Source organism: Prionailurus viverrinus, chromosome A3 (assembly GCF_022837055.1).
Source record: "Prionailurus viverrinus isolate Anna chromosome A3, UM_Priviv_1.0, whole genome shotgun sequence".
NCBI lineage: Eukaryota > Metazoa > Chordata > Mammalia > Carnivora > Felidae > Prionailurus > Prionailurus viverrinus.
In genome coordinates, this window is record NC_062563.1 from 101,527,066 (window position 1) to 101,551,843 (window position 24,778).

A 24,778-nucleotide genomic window follows, 5' to 3' on the forward strand; every position below is an offset into this window, starting at 1 on the left:
GACACAATCACCTTTCATCTCCTTTGTCCTTCAAAGTCACCTCTTCATATTTCTTGCACCATTATGGCCTTCCTCTAGTCTTTCAATTGCTTTATAAGACTCAGAATATCATCTCACCCTCCCTCTACATAAAAAAAAATCCCATTCTGCATTGTACTGAATGGACTCTTTTGCTCTAGTTTAACGAACGTCATTTCCCAATGATTCCATGCCTTTCTTCATTTTTCCTTCAAAATGGCGGACTTTAGACGTTCCACGAATAGCACCACGTGCGCCTGCGCCTCCCGCGGCCATTTCGCCCAGCAGCCCAAACTCCAGCCCCCTGCTCCACGAAGCGCCTGCGCGAGAGCCTTCAGAGCACAGTGGCTCCTCCCTCTAGCTGAGTACGCTTGAAACCGCACGTTCCCGTCCCTTCCCTCCCCCGCTGACTCTGCACCGCCCTCACCCCTTTCCTGTGAGATTCTTCCGCCAAGTGGAAAGTCCACCTTCCGTCGACAGCCTACGCAATTGAAGAGCAATCCAATAGGCACCTACAGCCCTGGGGCCTGTCATTCAGTCTTATCAATGCACCACTGCAATTTTTCTCTGGCCCCTAAAGTTGATAAGCGATTTCGCGGGACTTTTTTGCATCCCGTGGGCAACAAATGGAAAGAATGGCTGTGGCGGAGGGATCTCTCGCTTACGCTCTGTGTACTTTAACCTAATGGGGGTCGTCCGGGAGTCGGAAGGGGGAGGGGAGAGGGAGGAGGCAGCCAAGGAATTGTTTTTTTCTCTCGCCCCGCCTGCGCCAGGCCGGCCAATGGCGGCGGGCTGTTTACCCACGAGCCTCGCCCAGCTCCTCGAACTAGGCCAATGAGCGGCGGCAGCGGCTCCGAGGGGGCGGCTCCGAGAGGCTGTGCGTGTCTTGTGAGAGCTCTTGAACCAAGTCAGAGCTAGAGCTGGGCGGCTGGAAACGGCGGCCGCCGCTGGTGACTCAGGGAGGCAGGAGGCGGGGTAAGAGCGCCGCGGCCTCGGCTGAGGGGAGAGGAGGAAGAAAGATGAAGGCGCGGAGCCCGCGGCCCTGCCGCCCCCGCGCCGCGGCGCACGCCGGGACAACGGACGCCCGGGGGTCCGCGGCCGGGAAAGCGCGGTGTCGGGGCGGGGCGGCGGGGCAAGTGCGGAACCGCGGGCTCGCCCCTCCCGCGGGGCCGCCCGGGGCGGGGACACGGCCGCCCGGGACGGGCCCTTGCTTCGGGCCTTTTCTTCCCCGGGGTGGGTGGGTGGGGGGGGCGAACACTTTAAAATCCGCGTAAGCTGCAAATAATTCTCCCCTCACTCTGTCTGCGTTTAGGTTTAAGGTTTTGGAAAAGCGAAACTTGGGAGAATGAGGGTCACGCGGCGCTTGGGCCCGTGTTTGCGGCGGGGGAGGGATCCGGGGGGCGGGGGAGGACGCGGGTGTAGAGCCCGGGTGTTGGGGTCTTGCCTGGTACCTACCGGCCGCCGCCGTCTGGGGTCTCGTCTTTTCGAGCGCGGTTAGGCTCCCTCCCTCCGCCCTCGCTTCCCCCGCGTCCTCTCTTCCCGGCCCCCTCCCACCGACAGCCCCCGTTGCATTTTGTTTTTGTATTTTTGCAGGGAGGAGCCCTTCCTGCAGGCGTGGAAACCATGGTGCTCACGCTCGGAGAAAGTTGGCCAGTATTGGTGGGGAAGCGATTCCTCAGTCTGTCCGCCGCCGACGGCAGCGACGGCGGCCACGACAGCTGGGACGTGGAGCGCGTCGCCGAGTGGCCCTGGCTCTCTGGGACCATTCGAGCCGTCTCCCACACCGACGTTACCAAGAAGGATCTGAAGGTAAAGCCAGCTCCCGGGCCTCAGCTGTCGGACGTTTTGTAGTTACCTTGGTAACGAGACAGCCAGCGGCCCCACTCCCCTTTTCAGCAAAGGGCGACCAGCAAGTTGGCATCTGATCTGAAGGTGCAGAAGACTAGACCTTGAAAGTCTTTGAAATTGGCCGTGTAGAGCCGAGGTGTGTTTGGCCTCCAGTTGCCCGTGTTTAATGACGGCCTTGGGGTTGCTCAGACATGCTTCGTTATTGCCCGCGCCCGTGCCCTGCTAGGACCGTAGGAGTGTTTCTCCGAAGGGGGAGCATGGGTAATATTGGATTCGCCAGGTAGGTGACGTTAGGAATCATTAGGAATTGAGGGCTAGTGCTTTCGGGTGGATTTTTTGGTGTGCTCCTCCTAATTTCTTCGCCCAACTTGCTAAACTTTTAGCCGTGTTGGAAATGAAGTGTGAGTGAAGAGGGAGGAGCTTAGTTCTGTTTGGCATATTAGGGTGGGTACTTGCCCGTATATGGCGGGTCAGAGTGGAAGTGGGTTCCTGGTCCTCTGATGAGTTTGTAGGTAGGTGTGGGCTATGACCGTATATGGAGGGCGGGGGTGGAGCCACCCCTTATACGGTGTGTCAGAGGAATGGCTTAGAAGCACACTTCGGTGTTCGCGGGGAGGGAGAGAAAGGAGAACAAGTGTGGACAGTGACTTTTAATCAGAACGACGCTCAGAATCTTTTTCAGTTAGATCATTTCAAAAAGAGTTGAATTTTGACTATACTCCCTTGTAGAAGTATTGGTGGCAAAGGATTGTCTGGGAACAACCAGTAAAGAAGCCATTCCACCAACAAAGACTCCTTTGTGCAAAAATAACTGGAGAAAGGTCCCTAACAAAGACTCCAAAGTGGTGGCAACTTGAAGGAAGCTTGTTAGAAGACAAGAGATTTCCACCCTGGGTAGTGGATGTGTTTCAGTATCTTCACTTGGTCGTCACTGCTTTTTCTTGAGAACGATGTTCAAATTGGGAAGCAGGTTTTAGCATCAGCAGCTGAATACATGTTGATTTCGGACACACCGTTCATTTGAACACTTTAAGGCGACCGTGCCTGTGCAAGCCAGTTTTAGTCTGCAGAGGGTTGTTGGATGTGTGTGTGGTTCTGTATTTTTAAAGCTTCCAGGGTGCCTTGGCTTCATGTTGAAATGGATGACTGTTGAGCACTTAGCCACGTGCCAGGCATCATGCTGAACACTTCATAGCCGTGATCTGATTAATCCTTACAGCAGCTCTGTGGGAGTAGGTACTAATACTGCCCCGTTTTACGGACAAAAATATCAGGGCTGGGGAAGATTAAGTCACAGAGGTCACATAGAAATTGGCATAGCCTGTGTTCTAACCCAGGAAGTTTTGATACCTGAGCCCACCCTCTTTACCATTATGTTCCCTGTGCCACCAAAGGACTCTTTCAGACACTGTGGAGTTTGTTTTTTCTCCTCCTTTTCATTACTCCTAGCAAACTGGGTTTTGCTGTTTATAGAAAGAAAGTAGAGTGGCACAAGGATGGCCAACCTATTTGCTTTAGGCTAATAACCTTTTTCCATAAAGTGGGCTTTGTGTACCAGATTTCAGTCATAATTGTTGTGGTTTATTTCACTTGCCAGGTAAAATGTTCTCTAGTGCATTTGTTTTTATCTGATTTGAATGGAAACAAGATTTGATTTAAGTCCTTAGTTTTTTGGCAGATGATGACAGACTAGGTGTTCCCTTCCCCCACAGGACCCAATTATAGACCTGTTGGATTAAGAAGGCAATCCAGGAGGTCATTTTTATGTGTTCTTTTTAATCTCCCACCTTCCTGCCACCCCAAATCTTTGAGGTGGTGGTAATATCTTCATTTTCAGAATGAGAAAGTAGATTGGGGAAAGGAGTCTTGTCCAGATTTGCATAGTTAGCTACTAAATGATGGAGGGAGGATTTGAATCTAGGTTTGGCTGTGTCTTTTCCATTGCACTAAAGTGCCTCACCTGAGGATAAACAGGGATTTTAATTTCAAGAACAGTTTTAACTATATTTGATTTTTGCTTTACCTGCAGACTTCGTAATTCAGCTTTAATGTAAGGTACAAATTCTGTGATTTTTTTTTATCTAGTCATAATTCATCATTATGTTCCTTAATTGAGTAGCAGATGGCTTAAGTTTCAGGGCATATTGTATTAGCAAACACAGAATGTCAGAACACTGGAACCAAATTGTGCTGGGGAAATACAGGCAGGAACTAGTAAGTAGCTATGACCATGCTTACACTTGGGCTTAAGGATCCTGGGTTTTGGTGGGGGGGGGGGGGGGGCGGTGGAATGGGACTGGGGGCTAAAATGTATATAAATGAATAAGATTCAAGTAGTATGCAACTGTTTTGGCATCGGTAGAAATAGTTTGTCTAGACTGATTTGCTGTTAGTTGAGGATGATGATAAAGCCAAGGCTTGTTAACTTTGTTTCACCTAGAGAGAGACTTTATAACAAAGTCACTTGGGTACATTATGTCTAGTTGTTGATTATATAGAGTCAAAGTGAAGACATAACAAGGAGTAAATATTTAGTATGTGGCACCTAATTGAATCCTCACAAATATCCTAGATGGTAAACCACATTTTTTAGTGTTAGAAATTGAGGCTTGAAGAAGTTAAATAACTTGACCAAGTTTGTCTCTAGATCTTAAACACTAGGCAGTTAATAGAGTGAGATTAAAGCACTTTATTTTGCTATCCTTAGCACTTAGCTCGCTTGGCATGTAATATTTGCTGAAATATTTGAATATATGGAAGGAATCAAAACTATTCTACACTGAAAAGCAGCTTTAGAAATGTACTAATGGAGCAATGGCATTCTCTTTCTCTGGAATAACAACAAATCTTTATTAGGTGTGGTTATAAGAACCTCTTTTTATACTATTTCTACAGGTGGCTTTGGGTTTGTTCATTATGCATGTTGGGAATGGCCTCCTTCCCCAACTTGTCTGTCTAGGTCTTTTCCTTCCTTTGAACTTACCTTATCCTTGAGTCTTCTGCTCTTAGTCCTTCGGGATATCCTTAGCAGATGAGTAGTACTTGCCATCTCCATATACTATTTCCTGCTGTTAAACCTTTTTGGCAGTTGGGTGCTTTGACCAGTGTCTAGCCTTTTCATCCTTACATACAGTTGGAATTTGCATGTTGATAGATTCTGCTGCCAGTCAAACCATGTAAAATGAGAAAGTCCTAGTAGTGTAATAAAATCTGTTTATCCCCCATAATTGAGCGCTAGACTGGGATTTTAAACGCTTATTTATTTATTTTTGAGAGAGAACACCAGCAGGGGAGGAGCAGAGAGAGAAGAAGACACTGAATCTGAAGCAGGCTCCAGGCTCTGAGCTGTCAGTGCAGAGCTAGACACAGGGCTCAAACTCATGAACTGTGAGGTCGTGACCTGAGCCGAAGTCAGACGCTTAACTGACTGAACCACCGAGGCGCCCCTAGACTCTGAGATTTTAGACAAGTATTATATTTAGGTGTAAGAAGACCTAATCAGAAGCGTAATGAAATAATTTTCTAATTTGTGGAGTAGTGAAATAAGTGGTATTCTGCATTGTAGTGCTGGGCGTAGAATAGATATGTCAAAACTTGCCTATAAACCATGCCATTCTGTATAGTACCTACCGTTAACTTAGAAATATTTCACTTGGCCTTTCTGATGGTTTTCTGAATCATATACTCAGGTGAGATTAGCTTGATTAGATATAAAGAGATTTTCTGTTGGGGAAAAATTAACTTGAAATAATTAGTTTGAAATAGTCCAGTTTCTGGTCCAGATATTTAATAGACGAATAAGGCACACATTTACAAAATGTCGTAATTAAAAGAAGAGCAAATTTGTTAATGATTTGTAGTGAGTACTGATAGGCCTCTTTTTGGCTTTTGGAATCAGATAGCATAAATAACATCTCCTTTGTGGACCAAAAGAACATGGGGGAATAACAATATAAATAACTAGTTATGTCGATAAGTTTGCAGAAGCTTGGTCAAGTCACTTTAGTTCCCCCCAAATTTGAATTTTTATTGGTATGTCTTTTTATATAAATTTTTGCTTAGGAGGCTTTGGTGGTAGAAGGTCCCTTATGTAGAGAACCTCAAGCTTCAAGGCACAAATGAAAGGTATATGTGGTTATGAGAAGAAACTTTTGAAAAAATGTTGAAAAGAGCTCACAACTTACTGGTTTCATTATATTTTAAGTCACCTTTTAAACTAAAGTTAATATGAATTTTTGACCATGTAACCTAACACTCCAAAATCACAAAGTAAGTTATTTTTTAAGGAGCTAAACTTAATTTTTTAATTAGTCAAAAATTAGGAGGGGCCCTGTCTAAATTTTGGGTTAAGGTTGATTGTAAGCTTTATAGGTGGTGGTTGGATAAGAATTGTGATGTTGCTTAAGTTTTGGGAAGCCACTGAGTATCTTAATCCTTTACTTTTTTTTGTCTTTGTTTCTTAGTTTTTTGCTGAATAGATACCGGATAATCATATTTAAGATCTTTCCACCACTACTAAGTGAACTGATACCTTGATAAATTAAGATTTGAATTCCCATGGAGCTTTTAAGGCTACCTAGTCTCCGTGGCAGATGCTTTACATACATTGTCTTAAAAATCTATATTAAAGTTCAGTGATGGGTAGATGTTAGCACTTTCATTTTGAAGCTAGCAAAACCAGTTTCAAAGAGCTTAGATTTTAGTAAGGGTTCTTAACCTGCCAGGCAGGTTAATTGGTTTTCTTTGTAATACTATGTATCTTATTTTATGCAAGTAAAATCATTCTAAGAAAGCTTCAACATAGCTGGGATTCAAACCCAGATTTCTCTGGCGCTGTAGTTTATATATGCTCATTCCTCTTACACATTGATGGGAAAACTCTGCCATCTAAAGCTAGTTTGGGTTTGGAGTTGATGTGATGTGGGGCAGAAAGACTATCCAATTTAGGGGAGCTATCAGAGGACCTGGATTCTGGTGGCTGGGGAGGCAGGAAGATGAGCAGTCTCTGAACAGCTCTGTGAAGGACCATTTGATTGGGTATAGTGATGGATGGGGTGGGTAGAACCAAAGAGAGAGTACACACACAGGGCCTTGGCACATAGTAGGTGTTCACACATTTGGATGTATTCTGTGATAACTGCAAGATTAAAAGTCTGCCATGCCAAGAAGATATGCATCTCCTCAGGAGAAGTTGCCTGGGAAGTTAGGGATGCAGATTTTACTGTTGGGGGAGGAGGATAGGATGGATTTTAAATTTCATTGATTTTTAAAGATTGATATTCTAAGGCCGTGAAACTGGAGAAGGTTTAGGATTGGGGCTATAGTGGAATACCAGTTGGGAATGTCCTGCCTGCTAAGTGGTTTAGAGTAAACAGAAGGTAAGAGCCCAATTCAGAGAGACATTTATTCATTCAACAAGTATTTGAGTACTGACTGGGGACTGGATACCAGTGAAATACAACAGTTAAGTAAAAACAGATGCAGACTTTGACATATTAGGATTTATGTCAATCAGTCAGCCACAAGTAAATAATTCAAAGTGTGGGTAAGTGTTAGGAAGGAAAAGTATAGGGCTTTGAGTGCAGTGAACAAGGGAACTCTCTTCTGAGGGGTGGAGGAGGCTCTTTGAAGGTAAGGTAAGGCTTCTTGGAGGAAAGGATTTTTTTAATCGGGTTCTGACAGACGAATGGAAGTTAACTAAATTTTTTTTTTGATTAAAAGTTGAAAAGGGAGATATGATTATCTGTGAACTTATGAACAGAGTTGGCATGTTTATTAACTAGTTCTTTGAAACCAAAAACAAGAGGCTGCTTTAGTAGGAGAGGGGATTTTAAATCAAATTTTAAAAAGTGATTTTTACACCACATATTGAGGAAGTTTAACTCTGGGGTCAATTTATCAACTATTTGCTTCTGTATTTAGCAAAGTAGTCTTTGACTCCAAACTCCCAGTTTATTCAACTGAAAGGGATATTGAGGATATGCTCTCTACTAGGCCTAATGTTAAATCCTGTGAATACCAAAGGGATTGAAAAGCAAGTTGTGGATTATGGTGAGTGGGTGGGGGGGACTCATCTTAGGTCCACAAGCAGCGTCAATTTAGAATTACAATGACCTGCAGTAAGTACTTTTTTTAGGGTTTCAAATTTCTTTCTTTTGGTTCTTAAAGTTCTGATGTCTAACATGTGTAAAAACTTTCCACATGGAGGGTTTTTGTTGTATGTATGGGCTTCCTAGAAGTTACTTTGGGGGGCAGAGATTGGCCTCCAAAACCCTTGGCTGCTGCTTCCCAAAGTGATTTGGGAGCTAGAGCTTGATGGTTAGATTAACATGTCGGACTGGTTTATGTGGACTGCGAAGGGAAGTAAGAGTGGGAAAGAAGGACAGCAAACACTCAGATATTCAGATTAAAGATTCAAGTAGAATCATGGCATAATTCAAAGTCGGCGTTTTTCGTGTTTATTTTTGTTAATCAAATCTGATTTTTTTTTTTTTTTTTTTTAACTTCTGTTTGTCTAGGTGTGCGTAGAGTTTGACGGGGAATCTTGGAGGAAGAGAAGATGGATAGAAGTCTACAGCCTTCTAAGGAGAGCATTTTTAGTAGAACATAACTTGGTTTTGGCTGAACGAAAGTCTCCTGAAATTTCTGAACGAGTTGTTCAGTGGCCTGCAATAGTGAGTAGAACTTGGGCTTATGAGAAGAGGGTATTGGTTATGTGTGAAACAAGGGAAATGGATATGTAGTGCCTATATTTGGCGTCTGGAGAATAATAGTGCAGAAACATGACAGCGTAGGAGAGTTAGAAGAGCATCTGGGATCTCCTGTCAGCCCCGCTGCGAGGAATTCTGGAAGTCTAGGCCCTTGACTTTCTCAGCTCTATTTCTTCACTTGAAAAATGGGGATGGTCACATGAGTAATGTCTAGGTCAGAAGTCAGAAATCAGCAGTTGTATATGGACATACAGATCTGTTTGGCTTGACCCTCATAGTGTTTTAAGAAAATCTGAATTAGTTGTCTGCTTATGAAATGGGGAGAGTATACCTTAAAATCTGGCTGTTGCCTGGCTCCTGTAGAGAGTTGCCAGTCTTGGCCTCATGATCCCTAAGGTTCTCACTGAGTCATAATATTCTTTGGCTCTGAAGGTACTGGTAGTCAGTACCATTTCCATATCATAAATCTGGTGTAGTTGGAATACGAGTGTGATCACAGGGTCTGGAGAAGACAGTTCAGGTTTTGTGAGACATAGGGCTTAATGGTGGAAGGGTCAGATTTAGACAGTTGGAAAGGCCAGGAAGGTGACTGAAAGGCTGACCAGATTGTGAAGAGCCAAGTCTGCTGTGTTAGCAAAGTTAAGATTTTGTCTGTAGGTGAGAACAGCTAGCTACTGGAGGTTTTTGAGTAATGTACGGTTTTGGTTAAAGTTGTATTTTGTCTTTGTATTTTTCCACCCCAGCTATTAAGAATTGGCTAAAAACATGGTTCTGTATCCTTAGAAAAATGTATACACACAATTTTTTGCATAAATTTTAGAGAAGCTGTATATCTTTGGACCCAGACTTCTATGTTAATGAGTCCCAAATGTGTATCTGGTTTAAATGATTGACTTTTGGATAAAAATTATGTGATATTATGGTTGCATAAATAGTCGTTATTGGGTTAGTGGCAGTAAATAAAAAAAACTTAATGGTTTTATCTCTTTCTGTATGTGTGGAAAATTGCTAGTCCCCATTTTCAGAGTTATGCTGATAGCAGTTGTGATGCCAAAACATTTTCTTTTGTTTTGCTATAGGTGTACAAGTCTCTGTTGGACAAAGCTGGTTTGGGATCCATAACCTCTATTCGCTTTCTGGGAGATCAACAAAGAGTATTTCTTTCTAAAGACCTCCTGAAGCCTATACAGGTAAAACATAAAAACAATATTAAACTCTCAAGATGGAAATACAGAGTCTTTTAAGATGAGAACTAAAATATTGATGTTGATTGCTCTAATTCGAACACCTATCTAACAGAAAAGGACCCATCCCAGCAGTTAGTTGTTAGACATCATCCCTCAGTGTTAGCCATTCAGTTGGTGCTATCCATTTGGTCTTGGAAGGACAGAGAAACTATGGTTGGAGTGTGTGTGTATGCGCGCGCGTGTGCGCACATGCGCGCATATGTATGGAAACACCTAGGTGATACAAAAATAATTTTAAAAAGATTGGCTCTCATTCATATATATATATATATATATATATATATATATACACACACACACACACACACACACAAATATATATCCATATATGGCAGTTGTTATTTTATGTATCCTGTATTATCTGGGAAGTTGTCTACTTGCTAAAATATATTTGTAACATTCAGATCAGTACTTCGGCACTTTCATGGTCATCAGACATTGGCAGGGTGGCAAAAAATTTGAGTTGCCTGACAAATGTTCCCAACTGAGGTTGAATAAAGTGATGTTCTGCTTTCTTGTTTCATCTCTTATACTGTAAACAAGTATCCTTCCTGAGGTCTAATTAGTGCTGAATTTTTATGCTTTTTTTTTTTTTTTTTTGGTGGTTTTACTACACCAACTATAGTGCTGAAGTACTGTCTAGTCTTCCTAAGTGCAAGAAGGCTGTGATGTGTCTTAGGGAAGAAATACATTTGTTAGAGAAGTTTTATTCAGCCATGAGTTATAATGCTGTTGGCTGTGATTTCTAAGTTAATAATGCAGTAACATATTAAATAATGTGTTTTCTAGCACGCGCATGTGAGCACACATACACGCACACACACACACACATAAAACAAGGTTATATATATAGGTCGGTTGATGAAATTGTGGCCCAGAGGCTCAAAGGAACCTAACCTTATCTTTCCACTAGGAGCAGTGGTTCACTATTCACTATTCCAGTGTTTGTGTGGACTTAATAAACATAATTACAATGAATAATGAGAATTGAGAGCACATGCATGTGTGTTCTTTCCAACTAGCTTGCAAAACCCCCACCCTTTTCTTCACAACATTTAGGCTCTTGGGTCTTGCTTATATGTGATTATTTTCCTCATGAAAATGTTCGCAGAGAGGGGGAAAGAACATACAGATTATTTCCAGATTACTGCCTTGGGAATAGAGTTGGTCATGTCATATCATTTGTCTTTTAGAGGTCATTTATGAAACAGTCCCCTTTATCCACATCCATTTGGTGACCTGACTTGTTTCTGTGAACTGTTGTTAAAAGACAGGGTCAATGGTCATTGCCATTGATGTGCCTGTGTTGGAAAACCCAAAGCACGGGCTTTCTCACTAAAGTCCCATTTCTGTATCCTGAAGGTGAGTGAAAACAAGGTCCACATTCTGAACCTTATTTTACAGTGATTAAACAGAACAAAAAAAGGTGCTTTTGCTTAAGTTAACTTCAGATGCAGGTTACCTTCGTGATGTTCAGATAGCCATGTTGATGTTTTATCTGCCTTAAAAGGAAGAATGCCTTGCTCTTAAGGACCAAGGAACATACAGGAGGGGCTTTGGGTATCTTGCTTTACTTAGTGATAGAGTAGTTTTTACTTCTCAGCATTGTTTTCTGGACAGTTGTGTTTTGCATCTTTTGTATATCCAAGCTTTTTAGTCAAAGCAGAACTCATAATTTTGTTTCTTAAGATGGAAAAAGCAAAATCTAGATCAGTGAGTTTTTATTCTCAGGAAGGTACACCATGGCTATCATTGTGAATATTACTAGTAATATTAATTGAGGTAGATTATGATGTGTGCTCTTGACTTTTACTGGTGATAATAGTGGCCCAAGCTTAGTGCTTCAGGGCATTCTCTTGTAGATGTGGGTAGTTACATCCAGTTGCTACTGTATGAAACTGTGTTGGGAGATGTGATTACTGCAGTACAATGCTTGCCCTATATAGTACACAGAGAACCTGAAAATCATTTGGCATATATAGAAGTTGGAATTGAAACTTAAGGTCTGTTTTTTGGATTGAATTTGACTTATTTATCTGTGGGTAAGAAGACAAAATACCCAGGTTAGTCATCTGGCACTAACACTTTCCTGGGCAGAGTAGAATTATTCTACCTTGTTTAAGAGCCATTTGTGACTGTCCCTAGTAATGTGCATTTTATCTCTTAATAAGAATTGGAGCACACATTTACATTTTTTTTTTTTTGAAACTGCAGCAGCATGAGGGGAAAAAAAAAAAACAACCGTAAATGGTTCATTCTGATAATTAATGTTGAGCTCTTCTGAAGACCCTAGGTTAAGTCTAATGTTATTTGGCTTAAGAAATGCATTTTTCCAGCATGGCCTCTCTAAAAGACTAGTTTTCCCAGTGGGAGGAATGGATGAACTAATTTTGGCCACTGTGTATCCATTTCAGTGTCAGAAAAGTGTGAAGCCCTGATATTAGAAGAGCTTCTGTGCTGTATAGTTTGTGTTCAGCAGGTTATTTGTATTGACATTTTCTGTATACATTTATCATAACTTAGTGTGCACACAAAGCCAGAAGACTGTGGAATAGCGCCCAAAATGGAGCTGCTGCCAAGAATTGAGTGTTTCAAAACTGGCTTGCTGAAAACTTAATGCTATTCATTCAGATTTTGTTTCTCCCATACCTCCCTTTACCATTTGTAAACAAAAATGCATTTGGAATTTTAGTTGGGTTAAATCAATCTGTGTGGTGATTTGTTAAAAACAATTTCAGCAAATTGACTCTACATATCCGTGTGTTTCTATGTGTGTGTCTTTTGCCCCTAGGAAATCCTTGGATTGACCATCTAGTTTATTATATTTTCCGTAGTCAAAGTTGTGTCATACTTAAAATTATGCTTTGAGCCACTCCTTAGTATTTGTCATGCTCTTAGCTTGGGGTGACTTCACTTTAGTCTCCCTATACCTGTGATCATTTGATGGATTCCTACTATTTGACCGTTTCAGTTCATTGGAGTTGCAGTGGTTTGGTGCCATCAAATGGCTACTGACAGTACTTAAAGATTAAGCTGATTGAAATATCCACTGGAATTTAACACTTCTTATTTGTTACCTTAAAATCTTCCATTTTTCAGGATGTAAACAATCTTCGACTTTCCCTTATGGATAATCAGAATGTCAGTAAAGAATTTCAAGCTTTGATTGTGAAACATTTGGATGAAAGCCATCTTTTACAAGGTATATAGATTATCTGTTGATGACAGTTCAGGAGTTGACAAATAATTAGTTTGTAAGAAGCTACATTTTAGTCCTCATTCATTGAAATTTCTAATTTTTTAGTAATTGGTTTCTTCATCAACTAGATGATTGAAGGACTTTATATATCCAAAAGCCTCTGAAATTTGGAAAGCTCAGGGCTTATGTGAAAACTAGTAAAGTAGGTATTAAAAAAGCTCAGGTGTATTTTGACATGGAATTTGATATGTTTGAAATTTCAGTCTTATAAAATTGATGAAACATGAATGTGGAAATCCTGATCTTCCTATATACTGTTACTGAGTTTCCTGGTCAATTTTACAGTTTTTTAAGTTCTGTTTAGGCAGTTCTGTTGGGGTTCCTGAATTTGGATCCCCTAAAACTCTGCACAGGAAAGTAAGTTTGGGTTCAGTGAGTTACCTGGATTCTGCTTGGTCTCATACAAATGGTAGAATAAGTATATTGCCACTTTTAGGTAAATTAATAGGAAAAGGGAATAAAAAGTTTAAAATAAAATTAAAAATTTCTCCTAGCTTTTCTGAAATGTCTGTCTTCTCGTGTTTATAGCAGTATCTTTTACTGTTTTTGTCTCCTGCTTTTTTTTAAAGACTTGAGAAAAGATTATCTTGGATGTTGGTGTGTTGGGAGATAATGCAGATTGCTCTAAGGATTTTTTTTTTTTCAGGTGACAAAAACTTAGTTGGTTCAGAAGTAAAAATTTATAGCTTGGACCCATCGACTCAGTGGTTTTCTGCAACAATTGTAAACGGAAACCCAGCATCAAAAACTCTGCAAGTCAACTGTGAGGAGGTAAAAGAGGATGCTAATTGCATGTAAGATAACCTGACAGAGAAAGATAATTCTAAAAAAGAATTATAATATCTTATAGGAGTTAAATAGTTTTATTATCTTTGTATTAAAATATTAGAGTAGAAAGAGAAATATCATGATTGTTTTTAAAAGAAATTATTTGTAAGAAGCTCTTCTTGTATGTTAACAGAACTAATTTCTGGTATGTTTCTGAGCATTTTTAAGTTGCAGTATCTTTGTTTTATTTATTTTTAAGATTCCAGCACTGAAAATTGTTGATCCATCACTGATTCATGTTGAAGTTGTGCATGATAACTTTGGGACATGTGGTAAGATACTGTTTGATTAAAGCCTTTATTCTCCTTCTGACCTTTCCTCTTTCTCCTTTCCATGTTAAGAGAAACAGGGAAGCCAACTTACTTATTTTTAAATATTTTAGGTAATTCCACAAAACTTGGAGCCATAAAACGCAAGTCTTCTGAGAATAATGGAAGCCTAGTTTCCAAACAAGCAAAATCTTGCTCTGAGGTAACCTTATGTTTGTCACTTGTGTCAAAGTTTCCTGAACTCTAATGGTGCGTGGCCAGTTTGTTTGGTGGTTATAAAGCTTTCTTCTGTGCTGTTCTGCACTGTGTTGTCTGCTCTTCTTTGCTGGTTCCAGATCTTGGCCATAATTTCTACACTCAAGCAGATGGAGATAATATAAGTTTCTGGTTAACTATTTTTTGTGTAAAACGTGTATTATTTTTTGATATTTGCTGAAAATGCTCAATAGATTTGACAGTTTTCATCCATAAGGAGTGTTTTTGAGGGTAAGCTGAGTTGTGTGTATCAAATTGGAAGAAGGCCTGGCACGAGAGAAGGGGAGGAACCTTAGAATTCTGAGTAGGTGTTGAAATAGGACTCCTCCCTCCTCAGTAATAGGTTTGATTGGTAATTTATGATTGGTTAAACAGACATGCTAGATTTTTAAAGGAAGTGTTGGTTTGCCATAACAAATTTCTGCCCAGAAAAGTATAGGCTTGTATGAATGCCACTGTGAGTTCAAGTACTGGATTTAATTCTATTCTGAAATAGTAAGGATTTAGATCAAGAAACTTAAGACTGTTTGTCTTTGAGGTGAGTTGAATCCTTAGGACCTATTACAATACACATAACTTTTTTACAGCTTAGGTAAAAGCTTACACAGCTGTGTATCCAAATGCACTCATGTTACAGGGACAAAAACACCTTTGTGATGCTCTGCTCCAGGCTGGAGCTTAGATTTTGAAAATGGACCAAGTTGGTATTAAGATTGTTGGCAGCACTTTAGAGGGAACTTTGGGGTCTGCAGGAGTAAGGCAAGAAGAAATGGCATGACAGTGGGCCAGAGTCAGTTAATGCATCCAGGGTTCTGTATCAGGGCCCAGTGGACTACAACAAGATCAAGTAGAACCAAAGCAAGTGCTGTGCTACACAAAAAAATTTAAGAATCTGAGTGGCTAGGATGATTGCCTTTCCTGAGTCTTAAGCCTGTGAGCAGGCAATAGGAACTTTGACACTTGACCAAAAACTTTGTAAACCAAGGTATATAATATTGTCTTCCTTCCAAGTGTATAGGCCTGACTTTAGGTTGTTGAGGAAACAATGAAGAGGTAATTATTGGAAATTAGTATTACTACTTTCATTTTTGCTTTTAAGTTTACAAGGGGGAAGTAATGTAGTAGGGAGTGATTATTATATCTTAGAGTTAAGCTCACAGAGGATATTGTCGAGTAATCCACAGTATCAGCAGCTGAGAGAGAAACAGAGTAGAACCTGTGAGGTTATTAGCAGTCTTGGGTCCCAGAGGTAATAAAGGCCAGTTTGGAGAAGTTGATTGGGTGTAGCCTGACATGGAGAATACATCAGTATAAATAGTTGGTGAGATGAAAAGGAGAACCACATGATGTTGTGTTGAGGAGAGGCCAGAGAATAGGAAATGGCATCCTGACAGATCATTGAAGAATCAGCCTGGGGTGCAGGCAGAGGACTGGGGTCAGTAGGGAACTCCTGTGGAAGAAGGTGCCAGTTCTGAACAATGTCAGGTTTATCAGTGATGGGACAGATAGGTGAGCAAGTAGATGTATAGCCTTCAAGGAGACACCTGTAAAATGTGGTAACATATATGTCTATAAGTGATCCTGTCTGCCTGACTCCTACTGCTCAAGGGCAGGAAGCATGTCTTTTTGATCTCTGTTAGCATTTTGTCCAGCTCAGTAGGTTTGTGTGCTGCTGAACTGATTGTTGGGCACAGTACAGGCTATTTTTGAAAAAAGCCTGAACGTTGGCTAGGAGATAAGTTCCCATAACCTATTTGAGCTTAATTTCTGCATCTAAATTGAAAAACTAAATTTGATGTTTTAAAAATGTCTGTTTCAGCTCTTAAACTTTGTACTAGTCAAATTCTCATTTTAAAGGAAATTGGGATGATAGATTTGGCTGGAGATGGGTATTGGCTTTTTATTATTTTTATTGTAACACTTTTTCTCCCCCTCATACTGCATTTATTTGTCAAATGAAGATTCTCACGTTAAAAAAAAAGTTATTTAACTTTTTTTTAGTTAGCCCAGAAAAACGCTAAAGAAATGTCACTTGTTCACATTTTGGAATACCTGTCCTTCTACTGTTTTTTGTTTTTCATTTTTCCTGTATAATCATGGAGGCCTTTAAACAAAACAAAGCAAACTAAAAACCATAGCGTTTTGTAGCCTCCTTGATTCCTTTCCAGTGTGTTGTGAATATTTTTCCGTATCTGTAAATACTCTTTTTTGTTCTGGGTGGTTCTTGTAATCAGGCAAATTTTGGAAACAGTGGCTGGGGCTAGATTTTAAGAGCGCTAGAGAGGTATAGGAAGAAGTGAGGAAAGAAAGAGTTCACTTAAATGTGGGAGTGAAAGGTGAGTATAGTAACATACTTGGCACGCATCTCACCGTGTTTGCACTTTCCAGATGTGTTGGACTGGCACAGAGTTTACTTTTAGGGTGGTCTTTGGAAAACAGGAGTTTGGGATTAGGTAGACGAGACTCTGGATTGCATTGGTGAATACTTTTGGATAGAATAAACCTGTTTGCCAGTAACAGCTGGCTCCTTGAAGGTCTTCTCTGCCTAGCAGACTATTCCTCAGAGTTAGGACATTGCTTGGTTAATTGAGAGAGTCTGCTGAGTAGTGTGAGCCAGCAGTGTCCTTTTTAGAATACCATCATACACTCAATTATATTATCTCCGTCTGCTGGCAGGGAGGAACTATTGCCATGACTGGTATAGAAGACCTTCAGGGAAAACTCTTCAGGTAAGAAGAAACCTTGACCCTTGTCAAGTCAGAGGCCAGTGCAGTGGTGTGCACGTGAAGATGGGTTTTGAAATTGGAGCGTATCCCTGTTGAGCGTATTTCAGTTTCTAAAAGGAAAAGCTTCCTAAGTTATGTATTTGTAATACATGGTGACTGCACTGAGAAAATTTTCATCTTTCTCCTTTCAGTCAGCTAATCTGTGTGCCAGGCATCATGGTGAAGGACAGCCCTGTAAAATAGGCTTCATTATTCACATTTACAGTTGAGGAAACTGAACTCGAAGATCTTAAATAATGTGCTAGGAAGTGTCAGAGACCAGATTCAGACCAAGGTCTGCCACCAAAGCCCAGTACCCTTAGGCACTGTGCTGGTGTTGCCATTCCTCTCCATATCTTTCCCTTGGTGTGGTGAGTCACCACTGTAAAACAGCAGATTCCTGCTTCATTCCCTCTGTCCTTCCCTCCGTCTTTCCAACAGATATTTACTGAATACTAAATATGTGCTAGACATTGGTGAGTATTACTGTCAGTCATAGGACTGACCTAGCTGTTTTGAAATATTAAGTCCTAACGGCATCATTCATTCATGCATTCCACCAGTCTTATTTGAGCATCTGCTGTGTGCCTTGTTTTATAAGGTTTAACAGTGGACACAAGATCAGGGTCTGCCTGTAGGTGTGTATGATTCCTTGTGAGAAGACTGACAATAAAAAAGTATCTTAAATGAACTTTGACAGTGCAGTGTCCTAAAGCAATGGCGGGTACAAACAAACATAGAAATATGATGAAGCACAGCGGGATGCTTTTTGGGGCACTGCTTTGGAAAGAGTAATCAGAGGTTCTGAGGAGGTGACAATAGAACAGATTTGAGAGTGAAGGGATGGAACCAGTCAGCCGCATGAAAACTATGCAGAGGGAATGAATGGCAAGTAAGAAGGTGCAGGCAAGAAAGAGTTTAGAGCGGAAAGGAAGCCAATGTATTTGGAACACTGTGAACAACTAGAATGAGAGGATCGGGAAGGTTGGTAGAGACCAGACCACACAGAACTCTTCTAGGCAGTGGAGTGCCATGATCTGATTGATTTATATGTTACAGATTGGTCTGTGGTAGAATACATTTTGGGTAGGAGGCAGACCATTTGGACAAACATGGAGGGAAGTCAGGCCAGTTAGAAGACCCATTGTAATCCCATGTGGGGGGAAAATGGTGGTAGTGGTGGAATGTAAAGAAATTGGTTAGATTCTGTAAATATTTTGGAAATAGAGGCAGGATTTACTGGTCCATTGATTGGATTTAGGAAATGAGATGGAGGGTTTTTGTTTTTGTTTTACTTAAGCAGCTCAATGGCTGTTGTACAGAATAAAAATTTATGCAATCTAAATTTCAGTGTGTTACTCTAGGTTTGCAATCAAAATTTCTCTCAAGAAAGTAGTTTAAAAAAAGGTATGTATTAGCATATCAACTCTAAACATAATTCAGAACAAGGAAGGCGGTATGAGGGAAGATCCTTGGTAAAAGTGAGCCTCGAGTAAGCATTTTGAAATGACTTGGCAATTAAACTTTGGGAGGGTAACCGTTTTATAGGTGATTACTAGAGAATTATGAAACTGAGTCAAAAAGGACTTTCAGGACTTCTCTAACTTCCTCAGCTTAATGATTAGGAAACTGAGGCTCAGAGAGCCAAAGTTGACCATCCCAAGAATATTCTTAGAATAGCCAAAGCCTCCCCACCTCCAAAGAAATTTTTCTGGGGAACACTAAGTTAATACTTAACCAAAATTGAGTTGACTGAAGTAGTATAATATACGAGCAGATAATTTTATATTTTCATATAGTTTGAAACTGTGCCAAAACTTTGACAGTGATTCAGTAGATTTTTATTTTTCAGATATTTCTGTTTAGCATATATTAGACAGTTTTTTTGAGGCTGCCAGAGTTAAATGTCTGAAAAAGATTCATGAGTAGACTGAATGTAAATCAATATATTCAGAATTGTGAAGTTTTAAAAACTAAGGGAGGTTGTACCTCAAATTTTAGAAGCTAACCTCTAGAAGATGAAGAAACTTTGGAGATTCCTGCGGTTTAGATTTGGTGGTAAGATAAATGTAGAGGTCATTGTGGAATGAAGGAGCTGTGCTGGGGAAGGGCACAGGACTTAAAGTTTAAAGCCCATGCAAAGAGGCTGGTGAGTAAGCGGAATAATTTCCCCTGGTTTTGCTGAAGACTGGTCACGGGAAGTTGAGTTTAATCCCTTCCTTTTTCCCTGGTGGGAAGTTGACGTGTGTGGATAGTAGAAACTGGAAAGAAGAGGGTCCATTATTATATTTTTGTGAAGATAAAACTTCTTGAAAAGAGAAGGTGTCCCAACTTTGTCCCACAGGCTTGTCACGACTTGATATTTTTTGCAGCTTACGGTTGCCTTTGTGACTTGAAGAGCCACATAAGAGCAAGAACCATGTTCTCAACCTTTATTGCGTTGTAGAGGCTTACCCTGGTACCCAGTAGGCACCACTGCCTACAGGAGTCCTAGTGGTCTGGTCCCCTGCCAGCCTGTGCAGTAAGTGCGTGGTAGGCGCTTGAGTCATGCGAAACTGAATGCATGTGAAGCTGCCACCGTTTAAAGACTGTCACTTGAAAGCTCACTTTTGTGCATCGCATTTTTAAAGTAATTGCCACATGGCTGCATTTTCCTGACATAATGATTCAGAGGTCTGTAAAAGATGAGCCGGTGATCTTTTATCGGAAGACTCTAGCTTTATGAAAAGCTGGGATGATTTAACAGCCTTCAGATACAAGTCCTTAATTTTGTGACTTTTCAGTTGTTTTACTGTTTTGTGCTTTTTGTTTGGAAATGGTGTTGTGCTTGTTTAGTACTAAACCAGGCAAATAAATGTGAATCTTGCTAGGACTTCACAATTCTCCAACTAGGTACTTTCCTTTTAATGTCTGTTGGTTTGCTATCTTTTTAGGCTTCTCCTAGTATGTGTCCTGTACAGTCTGTGCCCACAACGGTTTTTAAGGAGATCCTGCTTGGCTGTACGGCAGCAACCCCACCTAGTAAGGACCCGAGGCAGCAGAGCACTCCTCAGGCTGCCAACTCGCCACCCAATCTTGGAGCAAAAATTCCTCAAGGGTAAGTAGGGATATTTGTTAAAGATGTGTAGTCATAGTAGGAGAAAAATGATTTCAGCCGTAGTTCGCTGTGTCTGAGCTTAACCATTGCTCTGGTGGCAAGACTTAACCTGCATTCCGTGGTTCATAGGGTGTTAGTACAGCTACATTCGGCGTCATGACCTGCCGTTCCTCACATCTCAGGTTATCCACAGAGGTTTTTCATTAGAGTTTTCAAATCGGTCAGGTGCCTTTTTGGAGGTGAAAAGGGAAATAGGCATGTAGAACAATGTGGAAAACGTTTTTAAAAAGTGAAGATGTGAGGAAAGGGCAACTTTCTTCACTTGATACAGTGAGAATGGTCAATTGAAATACTGTAGACAGTTGCAGAGGGAGCGGAGTGGTTGTATGTGGAAGACTGAGGTCAGTGGGAGTGTGCAGAACACAGAGACATGGTGATAGAGAGTAGTTCTTACCAGTCCAGACCTCAAGTATAGGCGGCGGCAGATAAAATATTAAGTCATAGAAATGAGGATGCGCTAGCTGTAGGAGGAATAGGTAACTAGTTTATAGGTGAAAAAAATGAATAAGAAATGTAAAGTGTAATCAGAGAGTTGAAGTGGCTACAAGGTTACGGAGAAAAGAGTTTTAAAGGAAGACTCTTAGAAGGGGTGGCGGCCTGTGCAGGCAGCTGATAAAGACCTAAGATACAGGTCAGAGAGACAACGATGTAGAAAGGTGGGTTTGGAAGACTGTTGCAATAAGGTGGAAGACTGGTTGAGCACATTGCATCCTTGGGAGGAAAGTGGGCTGCCTGGGATGAGCTTGGAAGGTGGCCACAGAGCAGTCAGATGGAAGGAGGAACAGTCTTTGGGTAGAAAAAGGGAACAGTAAGAAGTTCGGTGCTACCCAAGCCAAATGTCTCATGTGAGTACTTAAATGAAGAAGTTCTTGGGGCACCTGGCTGGCTCAGTCAGTAGTGCCTGTGGCTCTTGATCTCAGGATCGTGAGTTCAATTCCCACGTTGGGCGTAAAGCTTACTTAAAGAAAAGAAAATCTTCTCAAGGAGGAAATCCTGTGTTAGAGACAGAAAAAAAAGTATAATAGGAAAAAAAGCACTTTATGTTTTGCTGGGGAAAAAACTTTAAGATGAATTTCAGAGAAACAAAAGTTCTTTAAGGATGCTTCCTATTAAGGTAGGGGATAGGAGAAATACCCCATCATTTTGTCAGCAAGCACGTAATTAGTTGGCTTTTCAGTTGCTTTGGATCTTGATCACTAACCAAACAGGAATGGAATTATCCAGTGTCAGAGCCAGTGACATGCTGTTTGTAGCTGGACTGGGTTTTGTGCTGCTGGTGGTTTTGGTTCCATGAGCTACTGTGTGCTTTAAGGGAAAGCTAAGTTTCGTTATACTGTGATAAATAGAACTATCCTGAAGTAGTTGGAGATTTATGAGCACGTACAGATAGGATTTAGGATTGTATTTTTCTAAGTGTTTAGGATATTTTTGCAGAGCCAATGACTGATTACCTTTAACTCCAGCTCACAGAAACCTATCCTTCATTCTCTAAAATAAGCAGTTTCTTTTCTCTCTCAATAGTGGTTGCCTTAAGGTACCAAACAATTGTTTTTGGGCAGTAGAGGAGCGATAAAAGAGACCTAGATGCCAGTTTTTTGTATTCTCTTTTTCAGATGTCATAAACAGATTTTACCAGAAGAACTTTCTTCCTGTCTAAATACAAAGCCTGAAATACTGAGAACAAAACCAGATGTTGTCTGCAAAGTAGGATTGCTGTCTTCAAAGTTCTCTCAGATTGGAACTGGAGACTTAAAACCCCTTAGTGAACCAAAAGGTAGCTGTACCCAGCTGAAGACTAGCACTGATCAGGAAAACCAGTCGGAATCTGTTTCTCAATCATCGACTGGCCTTCCTAAGGAGTGCTCACCTACAAAGCCTTCTTCTACGGCAGAATTGGAAATTGCCAATACTCCTGAACTGCAGAAGCACCTAGAATATATGCCTTCCACATCTGATGTCCTTTCAGATAAGCCAGAGGAGAAAGCAGGTGTCAATGGTAATAGCTTTAATAGTTGTGTGGAAAAAAAGATAGAATCTTCAACTTTAGGATGCCGGTCACAGAATTTGAAGGAATCTTCAGTAAAACTAGATAATGAAAGCTGTTGCACAAGAAACAACAGTAAAATCCAGAATGGTGAGTGTTTCTACATGTCTTTATTGGTAGAAGCTGAGAGATGGTAGTGGGTACATATATGTCTCCTTACTTTATGAGAAGATAATATGAAAGTGACTATAGCAAAAGTTCATATAATTGGGAAAGTTAAAGGAGAAAAGTAGCATCCTAAAATCTTCTTAGAAATAATTACTATTAATATTTTAGTGTACCTGGTTCCATGTGTATTAGAAGTACAGATAAACTATAACACAAATGGGTTTATACCAACAATTTTGTCCTGTGAATTAGTGTAAGTGTCTATCAACCTTTCAGAGGCTGTAAGGGTTCCATTATATATGCATTTATTAGATGACTTAACTCGTTCCTACTAGATGGGTAATTAGGCGGTTCCCAATTTCTGGTTGTAAGAAAATAATTTTGAAACACAACCCAAAGTAATCTGATGATTATTTTATCTTAAGCTTATCACTGATTTTTTGGTAGCATCCACATGGAGTGTTAGAGATGAATAGCACTTTATGCTCATGCAGGTAATTCAGATCTGCAATGTATTTTTAAAGACAGAATTTATACCAGCACCTCTAGAAAAGGGACTTTTGGTTAAAGATTTTAAGGACAGGGCTATAACACTGGGCAGTCTCCTTGCCTAAGGGGAAATCCTGCTGCACCTACAATTTAAAACTATATGCTAGCATACCTTATTTATTATTATTATTTTTTTGTACTTTGCTTTATTGCACTTTGCAGATACTGCAGTTTTAACTTATTGAAGGTTTGTGGCAACCCTGTGTCAAGAAATCTGTTGGCACCATTTTCCCAACAATATTTGCTCACTTCTAGTCTCTATGTCACGTTTTGGTAATTCTTGTGGTATTTCCGACGTTTTCATTATTACCATATTTGTTATGATTGTGATGAGTAATCTTTATGTTACTGTTGTAATTGTTTGGGGGCACCTCAAACTGCACCCATATGAGATGGCGAACTTAGTTGACAGCATGTTGCGTTTGTTCTGACTGCTCCACCAGCCAACCATTTCCTCATCTCTCTTCCTCTCTTCAGGCCTGCATATTCTTTGAGACACAAAATTAGTGAAATGAGGCCCAAGAATAACCCTACAGTGGCCTCTTCAGCGTTAAAGGGAAAGGAAGAGTCACACGTCTCTCATTTAAATCAAAAGCTAGAAATGGTTAGGCTTAGTGAGGAAGGCATGCTCAAAGCCAAGATAAAGCTAGGCCTGTTGTGCCAGACAGGCAAGCTGCGGAACGCAAAGTAAAAATTCTTGAAGGCGATGAAAAGTACTACTACAGTGAACACAAATGATAAGAAAGGAAAACAACCTTATTGCTGACTTGGAGACCGTTTTAGTGGTCTGGATGGAAGAGCAAACCAACCACGACATTCCTTTAAGTCCAGAGCAAGGTCATTATTCTCTTCAATTCTCTGAAGGCTAAGAGGTGTGAGGAAGCTGCAGAAAAGTTTGAAGCTATCATAGGTTGGTTTGTGAGGCTTAAGGAAAGAAGTCATTTCCATAACATAAAAGTGCAAAATGAAGCAGCAAATGCTGATGTAGAAGCTGCAGCAAGTTAGCCAAAAAATCTAGCTAAGATAATTAATGAAGGTGGCTAGACTAAACAGATTGGAAGAAGATGCCATCTAGGACTTTGAGACCTAGGGAGGAGAAATCAATGCCTGATTTGAAAGCTTTAAAGGACAGGCGGACTCCTTTGTTAGGGGCTAATGTAGCTGATGACTTCAAGTTGAAGCCAGTGCTCATTTACCATTCTGAAAATCCTGGGGCCCTTAGATTATGCTAAATCTACTCTGTGCTCTATAAATGGAACAACAAAGCCTGGATGACAGCACATTTGTTTACAACATGGTTTACTGAATATTTTAAGCCCATTGTTGAGACCTACGGCTCCGAAAAAAAAGATTCCTTTCAAAATATTACTGCTCATGGACAATGCACCTGTTCACCCAAGAGCTCTGATGGGAGATGTATGAGATTAATGTTGTTTTCATGCCTGCTAACACAGCATCCATTCTGCAACCCATGGATCAAGGAATAATTTTGACTTGCAAGTCTTACTTAAGTAATATATTTTGTAAGGCTATAGCTGCCGTAGATAATGTTTTTTTTTTTTTTTTTTTTTTTTTTTAATGGATCCAGGCTGTTGCACGCTTAGTAGACTACGGTATAGTGTAAATATAACTTTCATGTGCACTGGGAAAACAAAATTCATTTGATTTGCTTTGCTGCAATAATTTGCTTTATTGAGGTAGTCTGGAACCACACCCACTGT

General features: G+C 40.6%; 1 protein-coding gene across 3 annotated transcripts in view; it reads left to right on the forward strand.

The window, feature by feature from the left end:
- Positions 1-861: 861 nt before the first annotated feature.
- KDM3A (lysine demethylase 3A) overlaps positions 862-24,778 on the forward strand; it is a 53,200-nt gene continuing 29,283 nt past the window's right edge. Inside the window, exons 1-10 of one of the 3 annotated variants that reach the window (XM_047852768.1) lie at positions 862-993; positions 1,612-1,827; positions 8,385-8,540; positions 9,656-9,766; positions 12,923-13,025; positions 13,729-13,853; positions 14,110-14,182; positions 14,293-14,381; positions 20,133-20,296; positions 21,970-22,490. In XM_047852768.1, coding sequence (XP_047708724.1) covers positions 1,642-1,827; positions 8,385-8,540; positions 9,656-9,766; positions 12,923-13,025; positions 13,729-13,853; positions 14,110-14,182; positions 14,293-14,381; positions 20,133-20,296; positions 21,970-22,490 — 1,528 coding nt within the window. In that variant the 5' untranslated portion in view covers positions 862-993; positions 1,612-1,641. Of the gene's footprint in view, positions 994-1,233; positions 1,252-1,611; positions 1,828-8,384; positions 8,541-9,655; positions 9,767-12,922; positions 13,026-13,728; positions 13,854-14,109; positions 14,183-14,292; positions 14,382-20,132; positions 20,297-21,969; positions 22,491-24,778 lie in introns of those variants that run through there. The other 2 variants (XM_047852769.1, XM_047852767.1) reach the window with 2 other exon arrangements.